Source organism: Enhydra lutris, unplaced genomic scaffold (assembly GCF_002288905.1).
Source record: "Enhydra lutris kenyoni isolate GAN:26980312 unplaced genomic scaffold, ASM228890v2 scaffoldscaffold51, whole genome shotgun sequence".
Classification (NCBI taxonomy): domain Eukaryota; kingdom Metazoa; phylum Chordata; class Mammalia; order Carnivora; family Mustelidae; genus Enhydra; species Enhydra lutris.
Genome location: NW_019154135.1, coordinates 610,589 through 637,393, shown reverse-complemented (window position 1 = coordinate 637,393; position 26,805 = coordinate 610,589). Strand labels below are relative to the sequence as shown.

The window sequence follows — 26,805 nt, the reverse complement described above, 5'->3', positions numbered from 1 at the left end:
AAAATCCCTTGTAGTCTCATCCCATGATAAAAGAATGATCCCTTAAAGTACTACCCAACATTTTTCATGTGGACACTCATATAATTATAGCCTAAGAAAGGAATTTATCAAGAGACTCATACATGTTTGAGATAAATAAATCTATTTTATAATGAGATGCTAGTTATCCTCTCCTTTGAGACCCCTGGCAGGCAGTAGGGGAGGCATTGTTCTTGGCTCTTCCCTGCACCTTGCCGTAACATCATTGTGACTGCAGGCCCTCAACTGTCCCCAGCACCCTCCCTTGAACTGCAGCTCTACCACCGGGCTTCTCTCCCATGCATGGGTGAAATCTGCGCCATATTTAATGCTCAGCCATTCCCAAGAGTTTCCTTGGATTCTCTCCAGTGTTGAGTGTTAACATTTTCTTAAAATATGCTATCTGTCAAGCAAAATATGAGTATTTCATTTTTATTTTAATCTTGCATTTTTAAACACAAACCATGTTAATTTCATCATGTGCTTATTGGCATTTTCAGTTTCTCTTTTGTGAATTGATTGTCTCTTCCCCCTTTTCTCCTTGAATAGTTTCTTACTAATTTATATGTGATCTTTAGCATTCAACATTTTCTGATAGATTTGTTGTTTCCTTTTAAAATGTTTTGGATGCACACAATTTTTATGAAATCTATCGTTTCTCTTTTAATATTTATAATCAGGAAGTCTTCCTCCAGACTAAGATTAGTGAACTGTATTCACCTGTATCGTGTTTTGTTTTTAAATGTTAAATATTTCACTTACATTCACTTGCTATTTTTATTTTGGTGTGTTAGATCTGAAATAAAAGCTATACTATTATTGTTTTTTCAAATAACTAATATCCTGGACACCATTTGTTGGATATTTCATCTTTTGCCATGTAGCTGCAGTGATTTTTTTTCATCGAATATTATTGAATATTTTCATTGAATGTTTTATTCATTGAATAATAAGTAAAATTTATTTTAGGCTCTTTATTCCATTCCACTAATCTGTATTTACACAGGTGTTTTTAAAAGATTTTATTTATTTATTTGACTGACAGAGATCACAAGTAGGCAGAGAGGCAGGCAGAGAGAGAGGAAGGGAAACAGGCTCCCTGCCTAGCAGAGAGCCCGACACAGGGCTCGATCCCAGGACCCTGGGATCATGACCTGAGCCTAAGGCAGAGGCTTTAACCCACTGAGCCACCCAGGCACCCACACAGTTTTAATTATTGTAGCTTTGTTATATGTTAATAATATATAATATATATATTTAAAATAAGCATTTTCCATTTTTTTATCATGCAACTTTTGCTAATGGTTATTTTAATCCATGCTGAATTTATGGTTTTCTTCCCTTGTGTTGTTCTGACCAGAGAGTTATATTTTGCTATTTATTTATTTACATATTTCTGTTGCCAATATAAGGGAAATATGAGTGATTATATAATTCTAGAGCCACATCTTTTCTCCCTCAGGCCCTGCAGATGTTAATCCACTTTTTTTCCCTCAAATTCAGGATTAAAAGAATAAAAATGGAGGCCAACTGGAGTCTGACCGAATTCGTCATGGTTCTCCTTTCTACCTATGGACAGAGTGGGTACCCAGCAGCATCTCTGAAGCCCAGGCTACAACTGTTGGTTCCACAGGCAGCTCCACAGAGGTCCTGTCCCAACCAATGTGTTTTCACTAGCTGGTCTAAGCTGCCTCAACAGTTACCTAGAGTGAGGAAGCCAGGACTCCCCCTACTCTCCATAACCCCACATTGCTACCCCCAAGGTCACCAGTAAAGGAGGAAACCTGGTATTTAGTCAGGGAAGGCTAACATGTGCTGCAGTAACAAACAACCCCAAAACCCAGAGTCTTCATACTACACAAATTCATTTCTTGCTCCTCCACGTCTCCTGTTTACAACAGAGGACAACTGTCCTCCTCATGAAGTAGATTTAGGCTGCCTTCAACTTGCTTTAGTTTCCTCTCAACACAAGGCCTTCTCTGTGGTGGCTCCATGAGGGGTGAGTGTGCTCACACTGGCAACTAGATACACTCACATCACTTCTGCTTATGGCTGCAAGACTCTCCATGCAGCGAGGAGGTGTGGAAGTATAATGTTCATGGGTACCTGCAAGGAGAGCAGAATGAGATGGAGGGTGAACAAGGTAAACCTTTAACTACAGCTCTGTTTCTGCTGGCCATGCTGAAATTTCCAGCCAACAATGAACTGGAAAGTGGCTCAGGTAGAGCTACCTGCTCTTACTGCATTCCTGTAGATCTCTGTCAATTCGCCTCGAAGTTGACAGCAGATGATTCTATGAGGCAAGATGGAGATTATAAGATTCCTCCCTCATAGAATGTCTCCTGGGAAAACTAACCTGGGCTCAACAATCTTATAGTTTTCAGTAAAATCTTTCTTTCTAGTTGTATACACTCATATGTGCGTGTTTTATCCAAGGAAGTGGCAGGAGATGATTTGGGGACTAGTATATATATAGCTTCTAGAACTTACTCTTTCCTATCAAGTCTCCCTATTTGTCAAGGGTTCTTTCTTCCTGATGATATTATTTTCATATTTATCTGATGTAGCCACTGCCACTAATACTCAATTTCACAAATTCTTAATTTCACTTCTGTGATTATCTTGATTGATCTGTGATTATCTTGATTGAGCACAGATATCCCCTGGCTGAAGGCTGCCCTGAGCCATGTGTACTGTGGCCTGTGTAGGACCTGTGTAGGGCCTGTACTATGGTGATGTAGGGCATAGGGAATGAGAGGCCTTCTCCCAAATTTATGTGGCCCTTAGCCACTCTGGCCCTGAGATGCACATTTTATGCTGGACCATGTAGTTGGTCCACATTGGTGCTTATCTCCTGGTATTCACACTCTTGTATAATCCTCTCCTTTTAAATATGTCAAGGATTCAAACACTTGCTTCTAGAGAATAGAATACATAAGATGAGATCAAAAGCCACGTACGAGATTAAGTTACAAAAAAAAAAAAATGGCATCCATCATAAATGTTCTCTTGCTCAGTCACTAAGGGAAGTCAGCTGCCATGTTGTAAACTTTCTTATGGAAAGCCACATGTGGCAAGGAAGTGAGGGAGGCCTCTAGCCAATAACCAGCATGAAACTCAAGCCCGTGAGGAGCTGAATCCTGTGAACTATATGAGCCAGTTTGGAAGTGAAGCCTTCCCCAGTCAAACCTTCAGAAAAGACCACGACTCAGGCTGACACACTGTGACTGCAGTTTCATGAGAGACATTGAATCGGGCACATGAAAACCAGATTCCTAAGCATATAATATAACAATGTTCATTGTTTTAAGCCACCGAGTTTCAGAGTCATTTGTTACACTGTAGGACATAAAGAAGATCCACAGTCACACGAGGCATTTCACAAATAGATCTCCTTCCATTTCAACTTCCCAACTCTTTCTTAAAGGTCCAAACAACCCCTCAGGCCAGTGAACTCAGTCACTCTCTTCCATTTTGCAGCTTTCATTCTTTCTGTCAGGCTGGTACCTCTGCAGTACACAAACAAGGAAGGATACATCTTCTGAGATATTATTAATTAATTAGTTAATTAATTAATAGACTTATGTTTCAACAAATGGAGTTGGGAAAACTGGATATATGCATGCAAAGGAATAAGTTTGAATCTTACCTAACAGCATGTACAAAAAAATAACTCAAAATGGACTAAATAACGAAATATCAGAGCTATAACTATAAAACTCTCAAGAAAAAATATTGGAAAAAAACTTTTTGACTTTGGATTTGGCAATTTCTTGTATATGGCACCAAAAAATAGGCAACAAAAGAAAAGAGAAGAGAAATTCATAAATTATATTTCTGATAAGGGGTTAATATCCAGAATATATGAAGAGCTCCTACAATTCAACAACAGCAATTTTAACTTGATTAAAAAAGGGGCAAAGGGCTTGAATAGACATTTCTCCAAAGAAGACATACACACAGCCAATAAGCATGTGAAAAGATGCTTAACTTCACTAGTCACTAAATAAATGCCAATCAAAATCACAAAGAGATACCATCTTGCACCCATCAGGGTGGCTGTCATCCAAAAAAAATCCCCCCAGAAAATAACAAGTTTGATGATGATGTTGAGAAAAGAAAACACACTGTTGGTGAGAATGTAGAATGGTGCAGCCACAATGGAAACCAGTATGGAGGTTCCTCAAAAAATTAAAAACAGAATTACCATGTGATCCAGCAACCCCCCCCTGGGTATATATACATGCAGTAGAACTGAAAGTAGGGTCTCAAAGAGATATTTGTACCCCCGTGTTTATACCAGTCTCATTCACAATACCCAAAAGACAGAAGTGACCCAAGTGTCCTCCAACGAATGAATGGATAAATCAGATGTAGTATATTTACAATGGAGTGTTGTTCAGCTTTAAAAAGGAAGGAAATTCTGACACACGCAACAGCTGATGAAGGTAAGGACGTTATGTTAAGTGAAATAAGCCAGTCACAAAAAGACAAATACTGCATGGTTGCACTTACATGAAGTACCTAGAGTAGTCAAATTCATAGACACAGAAAGTAGAATGATGGTTGCCAGGAGCTAAGAAAGGGAGAAATGGGGAGATGTTGTTTAATGGGTACAGAGCTTCAGTTTTGCAAGATGAAAAGAATTCTTGAGATTAACTAAACAACAATGTGAACTACCTACAACTACTGAACTACATCCTTAAGAATGGTTGAATGGTATATTTTGTGCTATGTGTATTTTATCACAATTTTAAAAAAATTTTAGTTGGATATCTGGAGGACAAATGGGGGTGGAGAGAATGGGAGGGGCAGAGGAGGACTGCCTGATCCCAATCACCGGAAACCTCTGTTCCTACCAGGGCCCCAGCCATTCCCTAAGTCCCGTGCAGCTGCAGTGCTACATTTCCTGGATACTTCAGAGGGAAAATGGGGCAGACTGAGTCTGTAGCTGTCAGCTAGCCATCATTTTAAGATCTCCCTTTTAAAAAATACGCATACGGCATTTAACAAAAATACTCATGTCCAATATCATGCTGGGCCACATGATGATGCTGTGGAAGGAGTGGGAAAGAATGCATATTTGTTTTAAGGCTTATGGTATGCCAGGGCATTTGGATGCTATTCCTTTTCACCTTGGCTCTTCTGATTCCAAACTTGGAGGTCCACATCCTCCTCTTCCTAATTCCTCCCTGCTCATTTTAAGAAGCAAACTGTGATTTGGAGCAATAGCACAGGGACAGGAATATAATTTCAACTACTGTCCTTAGAGAGGACAGGCTTAGTGTAAACCATTTTTTTTCCCCTTCAGGAGCTCTGTGTGTGGGTGAGTGTGTGCATGCATGTGTGTGTGTGTGTGTGTGTGTGTGTGTGTGTGTGTGTACACCTTTGAACTGCTTATTTGCCCATTCGTGAAGGAGGGATTCCCACCTTGGGGTTGAAGGATGGTTGAACACATGATACCAACATTGGATTGAGATGATGAGACAGGGAGCAGTTTATTATTTACATATACTCACAATCCAGAGAGGGGAACACCACAGGCGCCATGCTGGACCACGTGGAGTTTGTGCTCAGGAACAGACTGAATTGTGAGAGGCAGTCTTTGTAGTATCAAGAGGATGAGGTGCCCATGGGAACGTGTGATTGGCTCATTTGCATAATTCCATGCTCCCAGAGAACTGAAACTCCTAAGGAATAAGAAGGAACTGTGCCTGGTCCTTTGATGAGGAAAGTTATTTAGGAAAGGTTCTTATCCAAAGGAGCAAAATTAGGAGGGGAATTTGTGATCAGATCATTTAAGGCCCTCCAAATTTTACAAGGTATCAAGGCAGTATATTACACCAAGCCTTAATTTGAGGGCTTCAACCACTGTGTGCGCATGTGTGCCCATGTGTTGGAGTGAGGTTGGGATGGAGATCTTTGGGGAAACGGAGGACACTGGAGAGAAGAAGAAGTTGACACATGTCCCCTTCCTTCTCATACTCAGACCAGTGCTCCTCAAAGTGTGGTCCACAGACCAGCACTGGTCCATAAACCATTTGTCACCCATCCACAAAAATGGTTGAGACAGGTACAAAAATCCAGAGTAAGCATTTAGATACTTTGATGGCGGGGCACCTGGGTGGCTCAGTGGGTTAAAGCCTCTCCTTCGGCTCGGGTCATGATCTCAGGGTCCTGGGATTGAACCCCACATCAGGCTCTCTGCTCAGCGGAGAGCCTGCTTCCTCCTCTCTCTTTGCCTGCCTCTCTGCCTACTTGTGATCTTTGTCTGTCAAAAAATAAATAAATAAAATCTTTAGATACTTTGATGGCAATGTGACCCAGGTCTAGTTGCAGGGTTCTTGTCTCATCGAGTTGAAGAATGAATCTCCCAGACAAAAGGGTGTAGTGAAGTGAAGTTTATTGAGTAAAGATGAAAACAGAGAGTAAAGAAAATGTGCTCTCTAGAGTGAAAGCAGTTCCAAATGGGTTACCACTGGGGACCTTTATGGTCTCTCTTTTATAGGAAACTGACCAGGGAACTTGATAAATTTGTCAATATCATGGTGGATTTGTGAATATCATGTCTATATTTAGAACAAACATGGCGGACTTATAACATGAGAAGGAACAAGGTGTTCTTATAAATATCATGTCTGTTTCTCCACATCTGGGATTTCTGAGAGCCTGGTTATATAGACCCCTGCCTGACCCTGGTCACGTTGCCTCCTACCTACCTCTCCCTACCTAGCCTCATCTGTCCCTTACTCAACAGTGCATAGTTCTAGGCACAAAGCATATGTACCTCAGTGGACATGGTTTCACACCAAGGAATGTTCAAGCATTTTGCCAACCAAGTTAGAAAATGGGGAATGTTGGTCAAGAGGAGTCTTATTTCATTAATGGTTAATTCTGCTCCTGTGCTCCTATCCCCATTCCAATTAAGTATAAAATACACATTTCAAGATTTGATGCCAAACCATAAAGGCTAGAGACAAGTCTTGCCACCCAGCAGTAAATACTAAGGGAAAGATTTAATGTAACCGGCAGCATATGGCAGGGCTGATGATTTCTCATAAACTACATGGACTAATTTAGAAAGCAAAAAAAGAAAGAAAAAAAAAAAAGGCAGAGAAGCCTTCAAGGAAGTAATAACCCAGAGGTAAAAAATATTGATTAGGGAAAAATATTATCTTAATCAAAATATGTCTTTTAGCTAGAAGTTGTTTGGGCTCCAGAAAAAGAAAACAAAGTATGTTTCTAAGATGCACATTTTTCCTTGTGGTTTTGTTGAATAATGAATAAGGCCATCAGTCTTTTTGAAGTATTTGCTGTGTAAATCAAAATAAAGGCTTTAATAAGTCTACAGGAAACCTTATTTACTACTTGGATAAAAAGGAAGCAATATTAATTATTTTAAAAATATTTCAATATGTACCTATGGCTTTTGGTATTTCTTGATGATATATTCAGATAAATTTTATATGGCTTGCCACATACTATATTTTCTTTTAATGAGAGTTTTTTACTTCTGATCTTTTTCATCTGTCTTCAGAGGCAAATGATTCAAAATAACTTGTTTCTGTCAGCATTTGTCAACTGTTCAGGCAACTTATTTTTAATCTCCTTCCCAGTTTAAGCTTGATCTTTTAAACCTTATGATCAGACAATATTTGAATATGTCACATGTACTTTTATTTTTAAGGATTTTATGAATTCAAGCCAAATCTGAATCTAAGTCGGTAAGAGCTACTTCAAATCCTAACACCTCTCCAGTTTTTCCTTAATCTTATAATGTATGGCTGTCCTCCAAATTTTATATACCAAAATGTCTTTATTATTTCCATTTGCCATTTGAACGTCAAGGGGTTTATTCATGGCAGAAATTGTCAGTGGGAACGCATGATCCCATTCGGCATTCTATTCATGGAGAAGCCAAGACTGAATGCTTAGTGATGTGCTAAAGAGTAACAAGGAAAAGCAAAATTAGAACGTATTTTCTCCACTCACTCTGTTTCTATGTACACAAGGTAAGCAGTTGATAAATTATCCAATAAACTTAGTCATCATAGCTGAGAAAATTCAGGTGTAATTGATAGATCAATGACCCAGATCCTTCAGGGACCCGATCCCCCAAACCTCAATCCTGCCTCGTGTATAAATTCTGCCTCTCCCCAAGGTCCCCTTCACTAACCTATGCATTTCCTCCCTTTGCTTCTGAGCATATTTGCAAAACCTTTGTGTGTGTGAGAACTATAGTCTTTACTTTTGCATCCAAAGTAGAGACAAATAAAACTGAAGATTGTTAGGAATGAAATCTTGTTTTCCCTTCATCCAAATATGCATTGAGCACCCCCTGTTGGCGGCCTACTAGCAAGCAGGTTACAAACACTGCCTCGCTAGCCATCAATGCACAAAGAAGGAAGCAAACCAAAAGGGCCATGGTCATTTGGACTCTTGGATCAAAACCGGAGGGAGGGGAAATCAATATATGCTTAATAGAAAAGGAAAACATTGATAGGGAAGGAAGTTTTATTTTCAAGATTTTAATAGGGTGATTCAATGTTAGGGAAAGAAAAATCCTCTCTCTTTTTTTTTTTTTTTTAAGCTTAAAGTTATGTTCACTTTCAATGTTAGATGAATATGTTTCTGAAAAGAACAGTGGGCAGAAAACCTAACAAATATATTTGTTTTTGTTCAGGCCACGTATTACTTTATAGGTTGTGCCTCTCCTCTATTCTATGTACAAGGGCTAAGAAATCTACTGTAAATCCTAGATTTCCCCTCATATTTTTAAGCAGGACCACCTGGGCACTGAAGGGAGGAAAAATGGTTAGAAGATTAATACATAAGCATGCATATATGTATATACATATATATATATATATACATATATATATATATATATATGTATTCATTCTGATATCCTAAGGATTGAGTCAATAAAAATAGATTTCCTTTCTATTTATCATAAATGTGCTTCTAGCCCCTTCAAGCTTACCTGCTAAAATCTGATTTTGTTCATCTACAGAGAAGCATAGATTTTACTTTAAAATTTTGTTTTAAAAGAACAATAATAGGTTACTTTTAACAATAGGTATTTTGACAATCTTGTCAATAGAAGAGTAGGATGAATTTTTCTCCACAAAAAATCTCTTCTCTTAGGAAGTTTAAATATTCATTCTTTTATTGTCAATTACACCCCTCTCTAATTATAAATTTTAAATATATGATTAGTGAGAGGCTTGGCAAGAACAATAGACTAAGAATCAAAGGACTTGGGTTCTAATCTTGACTTGGCCACTTTCTATCCCTAGAACTATGCAGGCTGCTTAACCCCCCTGAGTTTCAACTTCCTCATTTGAGAAATGGAAGTCATTAACCTGATCATTAATTCAAGACACATGAGTTGCCAATTACCAGAGATATTGTCAGGTGCTTAGTTCTGGAGCCATGTGGGTGAGGGACTTAAAATAAGCTTGTATTGTATTGAATTTCTGCTATGTCCCAACCACTGTGACTGCCTGTCATTGACTTGACTTAAAGGAACCCATAGGAGCTCAGTTCTGGAACCAAACAGACTTGGTCCTAATCCCATCTCTGCCATTTTCCACCCAAGTAATCTTGGAGAAACTAGTTAATGTATCTGAAACTCAGTGTCCTTATATGGAAACACTGAGCTGTTTCTCCAAAGTCACACAGATGGAAAATGGCTGAGACAGGATTATAAAGCAATTATGTCCTGGAGGACCACAGTCTAGAAGGGGATTGGTCACAATTAAAACATTGTGGTGCTGTTAAACTTTGTTCCTTTATTTTTCTTTCTACTGCTTGAAGGGCCCTGCATGTCATGCTAAAGAGTTTGGAATCTATCTTGTCATTAAAGGGAAGTTTGTGGAATATTTTGAGTAGGAAGTAAACCATGATCATGATTTATTCACCAGGATGTTGAGAAAATTTGAAGAGCATCTATATATGAATAGAATACATTTGTGTTTTAAGTAATTATGGTTCTAGTTATTATAGATGATTGTGTAGAGAAAAGACCCACAAATTATCTCTTATCCTGATGTTGGACTATGTGTGTTAACATGATATCCTATCAAGATAAAATAAGCCCAACCCTATAGTTGAGAAATATTTTCCCCCAGAGGAGGAAACTTCCTCGGTGTAAGTCATACTAGATAGCATATCCCAGGACAGGAAATTCGAAATTGGTAATTGAGCCTTAATGAGTGGCCAGAGGCAAAATCTTCCTGTCTCCAGTCATTTCTTCTGAATTCTAAGAAAACGTGAGAATAATGTGTACATTGATGTGGGGAGAAAATGGCCTCTGCCAAGGGAGGCAGCCAAGCCTGGGCCGCCAGTCCTTCCCATCTGAAAATTGTCTCTCCAATGCCAACCTTGGAACATATCGGTATGATGAAGTTGCTGCTGTACATATGAAGAGCATGAATGGAGTTTATTTAATTGTCTTAAAGAAGGGCACCCATTATAGTGTTACTTTAAAGCAAATATAAATCAACAATGGCACTTAGTTTCAATTTCTAATTCTTGACAATCAATAGGGATATGTCACATTTAATAGGACATGTAACTAATTTGTTGCCAAAATGCGACAGGTTTATGTTACACGTTGGCTGTAATAATTCCTAGTGCATGTAGTTCCTGGCTTCTGAATTTTTTCCTTTAAAGTTCATTTTGGGCTGGGAGTCAGGAGGGGGTGAACTGAGCTTATTTTGAAAGGTTAGCATGCAGTGACTCCAGCTTTTCTAAATCCAGGGCGTGGGTTCATGAAAGGCTTATGATCCTTCAAAATACCTTCTCTGAACCTACGGAATAAAAAGAATGTAGAAGAACTATTGTTCCCAGAAATGTTTTGCCTGTTCCTCAGATGTGGTCAGTTCAGTTACTAACTTATTCTGTAGAGCAGTCACTCAATTAGAATGTTCTACTTAAAGTGTAGGTCTTTGGGATGCCACCTAATCTTTTCAAAATCGTAGGTCTTCCATTTCCGAAAAATTCCTTTCCCTCACATGTATTAGGAAGGCAGTTCACTTCCTTACGACGGACAGCCTCCTCTTGTCTCTGGGGACTCTCTGGGCTCCATTTTGACTATGGTGGCAGGGAGTGCCCGGGTTTTTAATTCCTTAGACTCTCCACCCTGGAAGAGGCTCTCAGCTCCAAATGTATCTCTTCAGTAAGGCTCAATGATAAGAAGCTGAGGGGGAAAAACCACCACAAAGCCATGGACTTAAGCAGTCTCTTTCAAGCACCACTTAATGGCGTGGAGCGGAGTGCAGAGCCCAGGATTCAGACGTGGGAGCTCAGCGGCTTCTTAATCAAGAGCGGCCCAAGGCTGGGCGTCCGGGCTCCCGGTGCTGGGTTGGGGTCAATTATTGAAGGAGTCTGAGGAGGAAGAGAGGAAATAGGAAGGGCTGGCTATTTCTGTGAAGAGGAGAGAAGTGATAACAGCGCTTAAGTGGAACTAGTACAGGAGGAGGCTGTTGGCTGGCAAGGCTCTCATTGGGAGCCAGACCCCATGGAAAGCCCTTGCCTCACGTGGAACTGGCGCCATGCTCTTCCGCCAGAGTTTATCAACAGAGCTGGGGAACGCGATCCATCAGGGGCTCTCGCGCGCATCGTTTACTCTGGGCTTCTTAAACTGCAATTAATGTCAAATTTCTCCCCTCAGGAAACAGGGGAAACCTCCTTTATTGAACATTACCAGTGAAATGTTGATGGCTAAACTGAAATGAAAAGTGTGACAATGCAGGGTAGTTTTTGACACCCCCTCCCCGCACCAAAAAAAAAAAAAAAAAAAGAAAAGAAAAAAATATCTATGATAGAATGGAAGTGGCCTTGGGACGCCACCCAGGAGGGACCCCCTTTCTATCAACCCTTTCAGTGGGATAGTTACACACATTTCTGCATTCACCCACTACCCATTGCTGTGGGCAACGATGAGATTACGGAAATCTGTATTATTCATCCTTATATTACCAATGCCCGTACCCGGCTTGATTAACATTTGTTAACATTCTCTGAGAAGCCATGTAACAAAAATGTGTAAAATATTTTATTGCTGATTGACTAAATCCCTGCTCAGCACAACATAAAATACTCAAGTGTGATGGTGGTGGAGCTACTGGTGTTTGGGCGGGAGGGAGGCTTGGGGGGTCAGCTCAAGGTTGTTGGTTTTTGTTTTTTGTTTTGTTTTTTTAATTACTGCCTGATTCTGGAGAGAGTTCAGGCTGATAAGAAATCGCTTCATCCAAGTTCACATTTCTCCTCAAATATCTCTCTGTATCTAAGTCCACTCTCCATTTCAAGGGGCTTTGGCAGATTCAGGTGGGTGTTGGCTACCTAGCATTAGCAGGATCATTCCATTGGGACAGAGAAAGGAGGCAGCTTTCCTACCTGACTGACACTCAGCAGGTCATGCAGTAACTTCTGTGGGAGACAGATTCTCATGAACCCTTTATGCAAGAATGACTGACAAGACTCAGCACAGGGACTGTGTAGTCTTCACCTAAATGCAGCCGGCAAGTCCCCCAAGGATTGGTGTTGGCCCTTGTTCATGGGACCAGAAGCTGAAGCAGAACTGGGTGGCATTCTCTAGGGCCTCTCCTAACTCTCCCTCACATTCTGTCTCCTTTATCTGTCACTTGCCTCAGCCTGGGAATTCCTTTCGGATATTATAGCTAGAAAGCTTTTTGTCTTACTCATCACAACTCTTTCATGGTCTTCTGAAGCCTAAACAACTGAAAGCAAAAGCCCAGACTTTGTGTTTCTGGGGGTGTCACCCCTTTTCTGAGGAAATGAACAAAAATACCAAACTGGCTGAATTGAGGGGTAAGACAAGGGCTATAAGAACTGGTGGGAGAAGGACATATGAGTTAATATTGAAAATATTCTTAAAATATATTATCCTGCTATGTAAGTCACCAGATAGCCCATTTCTCAATGGACATAGAAGGGAGGCAGAGGATAGCTTTTATGAGTATTTCCAGTATGGTCACAGGCATGTGGTGTTTGCATTGCTTAGCCATGCTATCAAGACTCTTCCACCGGGCAAGTGAAAAAACTCCATTCAAAACAGCTTAAAGAAAAAGGAAACAATAAGGCAATTTAATACGCCAATTAAATTTAAATTTAATAAGATAAATTTAGAATTCTTCAAGCTTGATCCAATCCCTCACACATTGCTTCCATGGCACTCTCTCTTTCTCGTCATCCCTCAGCAAAGCTTGGCTCCACTCTTCAATCAAGCTTTCTCCATACAAGCAAGATAAAGATGGCTGCCGACAGTCTACACCCACCTCATCAAAGCTGGGCAGCCCCAGAAGATAGAGACCATCTTCCATACTCATTCTAGCAGAGAAGTTTTGATCAGTGCACCTGGGGTTAAACATACTTACATGCAAGAATTATGTGTCCAGGAGGAAATCTTATAACTGACTCAACTTAGTCACATGTTCACCTCAAAGACCAAAAATGTGAAGAAGCCACTGTGACTGAGCCCCACCTGCATCACCTAAAGATCAAAGGATGAAAGGATGGCGAAATGTTCCAGAAAGCCTGCCTTACTTGCCTTGTTATTTTCTTATTGTCAAAAATTATAAGGCAGTGTTTATCAATTGCAGGTAATGAAATCAACTTAATGGGTAGTAAACCGAACATTGTAGGATAGCATAGGGTTGGATAGAATAAAAAAAATGTCAATGATGCCAGTGTGAACCACGTATACCAAGGTTCAATATTATTTATGGAAATTTTGTTTCAATTGAGTGTGTGCATATATATATATATACACATATATATGTATGTATATATATTCTTTTGATGTGTGTGTGCATGTATGTATATGTATGTGTGTGTGCGTATATATATACATATATATGTATGTATATTAAAAACACCTGTTTCTCACTGTGAGATGCAGTAGGTAAAACAAAACAAAACAAAAAAACAAAATAAACAAGCACCTTTAAGATGCACTGAATGAATCCACCTAGCAGTGAGATGTTCAAGCACACTCTTAACTCTTTGGAAGATGAAAATTAACTGTGATCAGCACTTGGAAAGATTAAGTTCTCCCATTAAGAAACAAAATTTGCCTTCCATATTTAATGACTTTATGCCAATATGTTTCTAAAGGCTTCGGCCATGAAAGCGATAAAGCAAAAACAATTCCTATTGGCCTAGCTGTATGTGCCCACGGTTTGAATGTTCCACGCTTGGTACTGTAAACTCAGCAAATAGATCAGAACAACAATCTGCAAAGATTCAAGAAAACTGGGTCACCCGGGTGGCTCAGTTGGTTAAGCATCTGCATTCGGCTTGGGTCATGATCCTGGGGTCCAGAGATCGAGCCCCACATTTGGCTCCCTTGGTTGGTGGGGAGTCTGCTTCTCCCTCTGCATCTCCTCTACTCCCCAACTTGTGCTTTTTCTCTTTCTCACTCTCTCTCAAATAAATACGATCTAAAAAAAAAAAAAAAAAAGAATTAAGAAAACTAAGCTAAGGTTTCAAGAGTCAGAGGTTGTTTTGAGAACTAAGTTATTTTAGAAGTTAATTTATAATTTCCTGGGTGGAAGATACAAAGTAAAATATCAAGTTGTTTTCATCATCAAGTGATAGGCTGGAAGAGTAGGAAAAGTTATTGTAGGCAATATTAGCCTAAAGAAACTTACTCAACTCAGAGTCAAAGTAAATAGTCATATGTTTATTGAATAATAACCTAGTGGCTTGAAAGAGCTCTAGTTTGCCAGGGTCCCTAATTCACTTGCTTAGGACAGAAGCACCAGTTTATGTCTGCAAAAGCTATTAGAGACTCATGATAACCAGGCGTAGATAAACTGGCACCATGACCTGCCTAAAATTCTAGGAAATGTGCTGCAAGTACAACCTAGAAATAGAAAGCATATTCCTTGAGAAAATATTATTAATACAGTTTTTTTTGCTGTTGTTAGGGCAATAACAATGAATGATAGTTCTGAAGCCAGGTGCTGCTGTGGTCAAGTATGGAGGTGGAGTAAGGGAATAGGGGACAAGGAGGATCTTCCAGATAGAGAATGGTCCATCTGAAGGCCCAGAAATTGGAAGGAGTGGGACACATAAGGTGCTCCAAGTGATTCCATATGGCCAGAAAAGACAGTGAAAGAGGAGGGGCATATGGGGCTGGAGAGATGGGGAATACAAAGCCACTGGATTTTTCTCCCCAGAGCAATGGAGAGCCAGTGAAAGGTTTGAAGCAGAGGAGCTGTCCCATTATGTCTCCTTCCTAAAGTATCACTGTAGCAACAATGAGATAAGGAAGTAGACAGAGAGGAATGGAGGCAGAGAGACGGAAGGAGGGCTGTTATAATAACCTAGGGGAAGGTTGTTGGTGACACGAACTGGGGATGGGCAGAAGGCATCGAGAAAGATGTTCACAGGACAAACGAACAGAGCTTGGTACTTGTTAGGGTCTGTGAGCAAAGGAGACACCCCAGGGAAGATATCTCACCCTGTGACAGGTCAAGTGCGTGTAGAATGGGGCCAATCATCAAGAAAAGAATTGGGAGGAGGAGGTATTGGAGAGCAGGTGATGGATTAGGATACATCCTCAAAGGGGGATAGGAAGAGACAAAAACTTCATCAATAACTATATCAGGCAACAGAAATTAATCTGAGTCTCTATAAATTTAATCCGACAGTTAGGGAGTCTTAGGTAGAACTGTCCCCTAATCTTTGGGTTGGTGTGCCTACCCCTAATACAGGCTAATGGTTAAATGAATGGATGCCATCTGTATAAAAACTCTTGCCTTTGTCAATCCTCAAAACAAGTTACATAATAATATTGTACTATTGATATTTCTGAAAGGGAAATGGGGACCTTTAGACACATTTCATGGGTGAAAGAATCTGGTAAATAGATCAGGAACAAAGTTCTAGAGTCTCCAGAACAAGCTGCTTCCCCATATAAGTCTATGAATAGGCTGAATAAAACCCTCCCAGAAACCTTCTTGCAATAAACAATGTGAGAAGCATTTAAGCACACTTTACTCTGACAATATTAGCTACATATCACCAGATTTAGAATATTATACATGCCACTATCTGGTGCATGGAGTGAGGAACGGCTTCCAGACACCAAAAATGAGGGCAGTGCCAAGGGAGGAACCAATGACTCCTTGCTTTGCAAGAATCCACATCCTGTTGAGGGAGGGAGAGGGTTCTGTGGTTGAAATGGCTATTATCTGTAAGGGAGTACAGATCTTACATGGATCTGGGAGTCACTCTGGCATTATCTCTAAGAGTTTCAACTAGGCCAGCCCAATTTGTGGAATACAGAACATGCAAACATAGGAAAAAGCCACCATTGTAGGATAAGATGACTCTTGGGGTTTGTAGATGCACTGAAGGCATTGATTCTCTGGCCATTTGCAGCATTGTGGCTCTTGGAGCATTTTATATAACTGTCACCAGTGAATCCTTTTCCAGGTATGAAATTATATTGAAATCATATCATGTTTGCAAAGACTATCATTATTAGAGTCTGAATATTTGCTTCCATTGCACAGTTTAGCAGAAGAGACGTATCTTGGATAATATTTACAACTTGTGGACCAGAATGCAAACTTTGCAATACTTTAGATCATTAGAAAGAGAAAAACCTGTTGATTAATTTTAGTTTGTTTGTGGAAGAGGAAGACTTCCAAGCATTACAAGATGGGAACTCAAAGAAGGTGGAAATTCAATGCTCTAAGAGTAAACTATATTATTATTAGTTAGGAAGTGTTTTATTGCAAAAAGGTACGTCTAGGTCTTGGTTGTTCAGTACTTTATTCCTTTCTACCAATGAGAAGGAGCCTTCTTGCCAACCACATGCCACTTAAGCAAGAAAGAGGTGTGTTCTTTTTAACTCAAAGTGTGTTATTACAGTAAGAATACTATTGTGGCAATCACAGGTAGGTTTTCAGCTGGCTGCCTGGTTGGCCTCAAGATTTTCCTGAACACTCTCTGCTTCAGAATCATCCCACCTCTAGATCAGCCAAGAATGGACATATAAGACTAATACCATCTACTTCCTGAACCAAATAATTGATTCAGTATCTTTGAGGGGCTCAATATTATAATTTCCTCTGAACTTGAAACTGCCTTTCAAAATGGCTCCTGGCCTGACATCCAGGTTCATCTGCAATTACTTACTCATCTGATATCTAGCTAAGAAGGCATGGCAAAAATCAGTTACTGGGTGAAATTCAGCTGGCATTCAAACAGTAGCATAGTCCTTGCAAATAAGGGAATATATCAAAATGAGGTGGGAGTGGCAATTGAATGGACCATCCAAAGATCAGGGAATTCAGGCCTGTTTCTATTCTGACTCCCTCCTTTAACCCATTAGGGCTAGAATCAAGACTGGTTCCCCGGCTGCCAAAGTCCTTTTATAAGAGCGAAAAAGCAGGAAAGATATGATATAAAGATTGCTTAGAGGAGAAAGCCCACATCTGTGTGTGTGTGCGCACGTGTGTGTGTGTGTGTGTGTGTGTGTGTGTGTGTGTTCATATCAGTTCGAGATCTTTTAACTGTAAGTATCAGAAAATTAATTTGAAATTGTTTCAACAGCAAAAGATTCCTGGAATATTTCACAGAATCAGGAAATAGTTTGATTTCTTTCGGTCTTGATTCCTAAATTCCTAGGAAAGGGATAAAGATCAATAAACTGAATCCAGTAAGTATAAAGACTTTGCAGGTACCCATGGGCCAGGAGCATGGGGTGGTAGGGAGGCCAATCCCAGGAAAGGGGCTGGGCTGACAACCCAATAAATGTCTACTGCACATATCATAGATACTTAAAATAAGCTTTTTCTGCCATTAGGTTTTCTCAGTTGCAACACACAGACCAGAGATAGGAGAAACCCAGTATCAGACTTGGTAGAGTCTATCCCATCATCTGTATCAACAGAGGGTATGGCACAGTTTTTTTTCTCCCTGGCCAATCCTATCATAAAGACTTTTCCCTTTCCTCCTTTCCACTCACCTGCACCATTGACAGGCATTGAAACACAATGAAAAGAAGAGGAAGTAGGGTCTGCAGCATGGGATAAAGGAAAAGGGGTAGGAGCTGGTTTATGGAAATAGCAAGGCCAGAACTTCCCAGTTTGAAGCAAGATCTTCAGGAACCAGAGTGAGGGATGGGCACAGAGGGAGAGCATGTCAGATGGCTCTGGAAGGCAGTTGGTAGGGAGTTAGGGTTTTTGGTGGTGGGGTTCTTCTCTTACCTTCCAGGCGCTTATATGTCAAAGAAGTTCATAAAGTATATCAACTAGGGACCCCAGACCTAGCTGCTGCATTTGGTGAGGACCAAGGCAATGATTTTTCTCCAGTAGCTGTCAAACCAGTTGGAAATACCACACAAAAGTCTAACACAGATTACCCAAAGATGCAGGTCTGGCTTCTCCTTAAGTGTGCAATGTGATCTTACCTTTCATTTTGTAAACCTCCTTTTTCTTCATATTTTCCTTGGTATGGTCTTTTTTGGGGGGGATTTCCCTAGTGGTGCTTAAAGTCATTCTTCTTCTTAAAGGGACAATCAGAAGGCTCTAGACTTCATATCTGAGTCAGGGGCTGGAAGCTAAGGCTGTGCTGTCCTGTGATAACAATGCCAGAAATGGTAGATAAACTCCTTGGTTATCATATTCCAATAAATGCCTGGAAAAACACAGTGAGGTAAACAAAGACAAAAACAAAAACAAACAAAAAGACCCTGGGATGATTAAGTTTGGTTTTCTTCATGAACCAATATTCAAAGTAAATACGAACTATTAAACCAACATACAGTGTTTTTTTTTTTTAATTTAATTACTGGGACTGCAATGGTAGTGTTTTCTATTGTTCAGACCATACAGATTCAGCAGTATTGTGGATTAGTTTTCTAGCTAAGAAACATATTACTATTTAAACTAAACAAGAGATTATTAAGTTTCAGTGAGCTAATATGCTGGTTATGTTACATTTTGGAACATGGTTGGGGATGGCCATTGTTTTCACCTGGAACAGTAGAACCGTCTTCCTCCTCCTTTTTTCTCCTGTCTTCTTGTTCTTTTTCAATGTTTAATGTCTTTGTGTCTGAAGGATGTGAGATATATGGAAGAGAAAGGGTCTTGATCCACAAACATACCTTGAAATTGGATTCTTGCTGAAAAATGGACCTTGTTTCGTAAATGATATTTGGATCCAATGGCAGGATGTGTTTAAGTATTTTGTTTCAAAATTTTGATTGAAAATGAAAGATTCTCTATAAAATAATACATTTCCTTGGCACAGCTAAACACCTGGATTCTGAACAGATTGAATTCATGCTTTAAGTTAAAAAATTAGTTTTGTGCTCTTCTGTCAAAAATATGAAAGAAGTTTGGTAAGTGGATTGCACAGAAGCAGTCTATGTCTGGGGAAAATCCAAACAGATGGTCTTTGAAATATTTCTTAGTAAGACATAAAATAGGAAAGCCAAAGGATGAATAAAAGACTTAATAAATTATTCAAAATTACCACATAATAGTATTCAAAAATTATTTTTAAGGCATTTCTTGATAATTCCAAAGAACTTTCATGACAACTTCAAGGGACCTCTGACCAAGCCATTCCATTTCTACAGTTTTCTAAGGAAATGTTTGTAAAATAGACAAATGCTCAAAGAAACAATGTTTATCACAATATCATTTATAATAGTGAAAACTGAAACCAATCTACACATTCAAAGTAAGGGATTGGCTACATAAATTATGATAACCAACTCAATAGAAGACTATACAAGCAACAGCAATTCTGTAGCCCCATATTTATATAAGCGGAATTGCGTTTATGACATATTAATAAATTTTTAAAATTTGCCATATATCTGTAGATTACAATCCAAATTATGTTCAAAATTCACATATAGGTATTCCTATGTAGAAAATCTGGAAAAATAGTCCCCCAGAATATTGCAATGAACATACATACTCTCCATACATTACTGACTTATATTTGACAGATCACTTACATATTATGATTTTCTTTTTACAAACAAATTAATCTTCATCATTCCCTTTAGAAATCCATATATGTGAAGTACTAACATACATAAAGTGATGATCATTTATGGGAAATTACCATGGAAAGAGTAACCACAGGGATTTTCCACCCTCGCAATGGGTAAGATACTATTTTATGTTCTCTATAATTGTACAGAAAATGATATTTTCTTTAAAAAGGGGGGAATGGCAGAGGAACACAGAGAGAGAATCCTCAAGCAGACATCCCCTTGAGCACAGAGTCCTACTCGGGGCTTGATCTCATGACTCTGAGATCACAATCTGAGCCAAAATCAAGAGTTGGCCACTTAACTGACTGAGCCACCCAGGTGCCCCCTCCCAAAATACTTCTTTAAGAGCAGTTTTAGGTTCACAATAAAGTTGAAAGAAAGGTCCAGAGATTCCCCTTATATGTCCTGCCCCCACACATGCAACTTCCCCCTAGAGTGATGCATTTGTTTTAATGGATGAACCTGCACTGACACATCACCCAAAATCCATAGTTTACATTACATTTCACTCTTGATGTTCATTCTGCGGGTTTGGACAATTGTATAATGACAAACATTCAACATTATGATAACTTCAGAGTATATTCACTGCCCTAAAAATCCTGTGCTCTTCCTACCTATTCTAAACCCCTCTTGGCCACCCCCAGCTCCTCACCACTGGCAACTGCTGATCAATTTACTGTCTCTATAGTCTTGCCTTTTCCAGAATGTCATTTAGTTGGAATCATACAGTATATAAACTTCTCAGATTTGTTTCTTCCAGTCAGTAATATGCACATCACTTTGTTCCATGTCTTTTCATTTATTGATAACTTATTTCTATTTAGTGATGAATAATATACTGTTGTTTGGACATACAATTTATTTATAGACACTAAATAAACTGGGCATACAGTTTATTTGTTTATTCATCTTTGGAAAGACATCTTGTTTGCTTCCAAGTTTTACCAATTGTAAGTTAAGCTGCTATAAATAGGTTTCTGGATAGGTTTTTATGTGGACATGTGTTTTCAACTTTTTTTGGATAAATACCAAGGCACGTGATTCCTAGGTTGTATAGTAAGAGTATGTTTTGTTTTGAAAAAAATGACAAACTGTCTTCTAGAGTGGCTGTACTCTTTAGCATTCCCATCAGCAATATACAGCACATCCTTGCCAGCATTTGGTACTGTGAATGTTCCAGATTTTGGACATTCTAATAGGTGCATAGTGCTGTATGTCATTGTTGTTTTAATTTTCCTTTCCCTGATGACATGTGAGGTGGAGCATCTTTTCATATGCTTATGTGCTCTCTGTTTATCTTTTTTGGTGAGCTATCTGCTAAGGTCTTTGGCCCATATTTTGTTTTTGTTGTTGTTTTTTGTTTTCTTACTGTTGAGTTTTAAGAGTTCTTTGCATATTTTGGATAACAGTCCTTTATCAGGTAAGTCTTTTGCAAGTATTTTCTCCCAATCTATGTTTTGTCTTCTCATTCTCTTGACGTTGTCTCTTCAAGAAAAGAAGTTTTACATTTTAATAAAATCTAACTTATCCTCAATTTCTTTCATGGATCGTGTCTTTGGTGTTGTATCAAAAAGGCATTACCACACCCAAAGTCATCCAGGTTTTCTCCTTTATCATCTAGGAGTTTTACATTTTTGCATTTTACATTGAGGTCTATGATCCATTTTGGGTTAATTTTTGTTATGTGTGTAAGGTCTGTGTCTAGATTTTTTTTTTTTTTTGCATGTGAATAGCTACCTAGTTGTTCCAGCACCATTTGTTGAAGAGCCTATCTTTGCTCCATTGTATTGCCTTTGCTCCTTTGTCAAAGATTGCTTGACAACATTGAGTCTTCCAAACTAAGAACATGGAATGTCTTTTTACTCATTTAGTTCTTTTTTATTATATTAATCAGTATTTTATAGATTCGTTGTATAAATCCTGTACATATTTGTTAGATTTATATAAAAGCATTTCAATTTGGGGGATGCAATGTAAATTGTGTTGTGTTGTTCATGTCAAATTCTACTTGTTCATTGTTGGTATGTAGGGAAGCAATCAGTTTTGTATACTAAGCTTGTGTCCTGAAAACTTGCCATAATCACTTAATACTTCCAGAAGATTTTGATCAAGTCTTTCAAATTTTCTAGATAGACAATCATGTCAACTGTGAACAAAGAGTTTTATGTCTTCCTTTCCAATCTGTATATTTCTGTTTCTTTTCTTTTTTTCTTTTTCTTTTTTTTTTTTTTTTTTGCCTTGTTGCATTAGCAAGGACTTCCAAAATGATGTTGAAAATGTTGAGAGGGAATATCTTTGCCTTATACTTGGTCTTAGTGGGAAAGCTTTGAGTTTCTCATTGTTAAGTATTATATTAGCTGCAGGTTTTTGTAGATAGTCTTTAACAACTTGAGAAGGTTCCCTCTATTTCTAGTTTACCAAGACTTTTCATCATGAATGGGTGTTTCTGTATTTATTGGCATGATCATGTGATTTTTTTCTTTTTTAGTCTATTGATTTAATGGATTATGTTAATTGATTTTTGAATATTAACCAGTCTTGCATACCTGAGATAAATCCCACTTGATTGTGGTCTGTAACGTTTTTATATATTTTTAAAAAGATTTTATTTATTTATTTGACAGAGAGAGACACAGAGAGAGGGAACACAAGCAGGGGGAGCAGGAGAAGGAGAAGCAGGCTTCCTGCTGAGCGGAGAGCCTGATGTGGGCCTCGATCCCAGGACCCTGGGATCATGACCTGAGCCAAAGGCAGCTGCTTAACAACTGAGCCACCCAGGTGCCCTAAACATTTTTTATACAATTTGTTTATATTTTGTTGAGGATTTTTGGATCTGTGTTTGTGAGAGATATTGGTCTATGGCTTTCTTGTAACCTTTTTTGTCTCATTCGTTTTTAGAGCAATGCTGATCTCATAGAATGAATTAGGAACTATTCTCTCTGCTTCTATCCTCTGAAAGAGACTGTAAAGAATTGGTATAATTTCTCCTGTAAATTTTTGGTATAATTCACCGATGAACACATCTAGGCCTTTTGAAAAGTTATCAATTATTATTATCATTATTTTAAAGATTTTATTTATTTGACAGAGACAGCAAGAGAAGGAATGCAAGCAGGGGGAGTAGGACAGGGAGAAGCAGGCTTCCCGCTGAGCAGGGAGCCCAATGAGGGGCTTGATCCCAGGACCCTGAGATCATGACCTGAGCCGAAGGCAGACACTGACTGAGCCACCCAGATGCCCCAAAATGTTATTAATTATTGATTTTCTTTTTTATAGAGAGAGAGAGAGTGGGAGGAGGAAAGGGAGAGGAAGAAAGAAAACCGCACACAGGTTTCACACCTAGCTCAGAGTCCAATGCAGGGCTCTATCTCATGATCATGAGATCATGACTTGAAGCAAAATCAGGAGTCGAACACTTCATGGACTGAGCCACCCAGGTGCCCTGATCTTATTTTTTTAATAGATATAGAGATAACATTGTCTATTTCCTCTTGGGTGCTTTTGGCAGATTGTATCTTTTAAGGAATTGGTTTATTTCATCTAGATTATCAAATTTGTGGGCATAAAATTATTTACAGTATTCCTTTATCATCCTCCCAAAGTCCACAGAAATTGTATTTGATGTCTCCTCTTTCATTTCTGAGATTAGTAATTTATGTCCTCTTAGCCTGCCTCTTAGCCTGCCTTATTGATTTTACTGATCTTTTCATAGAACCAGCTTTTGATTTTGTTGATTTTCTCAATTGACTTTTTGTTACCAATTTCATTGATCTGCTCTAATTCTTAATATTTTTCTTCTGGTTACTTTGGATTTAGTTTGCTTATCTTTTGCTGGTTTCCCAGTGTGGAAACTTAGGTTATTGATTTTAGAGTCCCTCTTTTTTTCTAATGTATGCCTTCAATGCTACAAATTCCCCTCTCAACACTGCTTTTACTGCATGCTACAACTTTTGATAAGTTGTATTTTCATTTTTATTTATTTCAAAATATTTAAAAATATTTCTCAAGAATTATTTTTTGACCCATGTAGTATTTAGAAGTGTGTTGTTTAAGCTCTATATTTATGATTTTCCAGTTATCTTTCTGTTACTGATTTCCGGTTTAATCCCATTATGGTCTATGAGAAGAAGTTTTATGATTTCTGATCTTTTGAATTTTTTAAGGTGTGTCTTATGGCCAAGAATATGGTCTATATTTGTGAACTTTCCATGTGAGTTTGAGAAAAATGTTTACTCTTACTATTATCTCCACAGTTTAAAGATGGAAGGGTGAAGGAACGATGGGCAAGAAAAAGCAGTTGATTTGACATAGAATGAAAGACTGTTGGGTTGAGCACGTTTTAGACTCTATTGTACATATATTTCCCCTGGGGTTATTATTAAAGCCCAGCTTTTGGCTCTAGATTTTTGGAGGGCCTTAAACTCTTCAGTTGTAACAAGCTCCCAGATGATATTGATGCTGCTGGTCTGTGGACCACACTTTCAGTAGCAGGAGGTGAGAAGATCTCTTATACAAGATAGCCCAAAACTCTCATTTCACAGGAGAAAACTTAAGGCTCTGAGGTCACGTTTGAATTTCATCTTGCCCACAGGCACAGTGTGAACCTGCTAGCCTGTAGTGGGTTTCTTCTGCTAGTGCATCATTCAGTATCCCAGTCTCTTCACTTTCAGTCTGTCCAAAAAGAAACAGAAGATCCAAGACAGTACACTGAATGGGAACAGCCTCAGAGAATCCAGAGTCTCTGAGGTTTGAGGGAACAGAGGAAATTCTGCAGTAAACTTTGGCTATATCTTCCATCAGACCCACTAGAGTTTTATATGTGAGCTTAGATCTTATTGGAAAAAGATAAAATTACAGTTTTTTAGGAAAATCTGAAAAGTAGAAGGGCTAGGCTTATTTCTTTTCCCTGTGGATCGAAGGCTTGCACATCTTTGTGGTCTGTATAAGGGTTCTTGTAGGACTTGAAGTAATGGAACTTGAGAGCAATGTTTGGGTTCAAGCTGCTTTACAAGAGATCTTAGAAACTCTCTGATTGGAAAGGTCAAAACTTAGGGTACTTGGTGCTTGGTTATAGATACATAAAGGCCTTGAGTTGGTCTTTTATCATTCCTTTGTGACTGACTGATCAGCAGACTGGGAGAGGGACCCCAGCAAGCATTACAGAAAGAGGGTGGGGCTAAGACCATTTAAATCCTGGGGAAAACACAAGTGTCTCACACGAGGTCAGTTACTTAGACCACAGGAATCATGGGTTGACCAGGCTACAGTTACAGACCTCCTTTTATGAGTTACTTCTAGATCAGAGTCAGTGAGGCACGGGAGGCAAAAAGGGCACTGGGAACCCACCATCTATTGTCATTTGTGGCACTTTTTTGCTAGTTATCACCTCCTGGAGATAACCAGAAAGAAGAAAATGTCTATTTTTGGATGAGATACTACAAATGTCTGAGGATTAGAAAGAAGAGCTCATAATGTCCAGAAACATGGAGAGGATGAAAGAAATACAATGGTTTTACAGATTTTACCAAGGACAAATTTATATTCTATCTTAAATATTTACCTATAGAATAGATCCAATAAAAGTTTAACAATTAATTTAATGAAACAACAGTTTTTAACTTCAATGTCCATATGCCAAGAAGATTGCAACTTAAAGCAACAAGCAGTACAAGCTAACCAAATATTTTTGAAATATAAATTTGTATCTGATTCTCCACTGCCAAGACTGACGTATGCTTTATATTCTCGTAACATTTTTTTTTTTTTTTAAAGGACAAGAACACTCGTAGACTGAGCAGCATTTGCTATAAACGGGGAAAGCACTAGGGATTGCCGGAAGGATTAAATGAGAAAATTCATCCAAAACTCTAACCCCAGGCCCTGATATATAATAAATATTAGTAAATAATATCATAATCATGGGACCAGTAAGAGCAAAAGTAAAATAAATCATAGAATTAACAACGGTTCTGCTCAGATTCCGCACAGTACAACTCCATTGAGCTTGGAAAAGTCAGAAGCAGAGATGAAGCCCAATCTGCTCACCAACTGGAAAAGAAGTCCCGGTCAGATGCTGCTGAAACTACATTTCCCAGCAGCCCCTGGGCCCCAGTGTCTCGGTTTCCCTCATTTCCGGGTCTGTCATGTGACTCCCCGGGGACACCATGGCGGAAGCGGAGGAGCAGGTAAATGCTGTAACTGTTAGGCAAGGGAGTGAGAAGCGAGGATGAGCCGGTTGGGGCTTGGAGCGGAGCGTGATGGGTTGCGGAACGGCGGGAGGGCGAGGCAGGTCCGCCCACGGTGGGGCGCGCAGCTGGCAATGTCCATTTCGGGGAGCAGAGGAGTGGGTGGGATGTCAGCTCTTGGAGGGCACGGGGCGGGGGGGAAGCGCGCCGACTGTACCCTCCGGCGCTGGTGAGGCGGCCTTGCTTTGCCGCTGCCCCTCTGGCCTTTCCTCCGTGAAATTTTGGCTTGAAGGCAGCCTGGCTATCCCAGGGACTGACTGCTCTTGGGGAAGCATAAAAGATGGCTTGAGTTTTGAGGCCAGGTGATTGAAATTTAAGTTCCTTTCCAGTCGAAGTTAAGGCAGAGTTGCTTTGCAAAAGAGCTAGCTAGGAGAAAGGAGATGATGAGTTTTGTTTCGTACCTATTGCTTTTAGGTACAAAGCTAAGTCAGCTATGGCGTGCAGCCGTGGTTAAGTGCATTTGTTCTGGATCAAAAATACCTA

The 26,805-nt window shown here is 39.2% G+C and overlaps 1 protein-coding gene across 1 annotated transcript in view; it reads left to right on the top strand.

The window, feature by feature from the left end:
• The first annotated feature begins 26,217 nt into the window (after positions 1–26,217).
• Positions 26,218–26,805, top strand: part of LOC111156994 (VPS41, HOPS complex subunit) — a 175,697-nt gene continuing 175,109 nt past the window's right edge. The window contains exon 1 of the mRNA XM_022518194.1: positions 26,218–26,262. Coding sequence (XP_022373902.1) covers positions 26,242–26,262 — 21 coding nt within the window. The 5' untranslated portion in view covers positions 26,218–26,241. The remainder of the gene's footprint in view (positions 26,263–26,805) is intronic.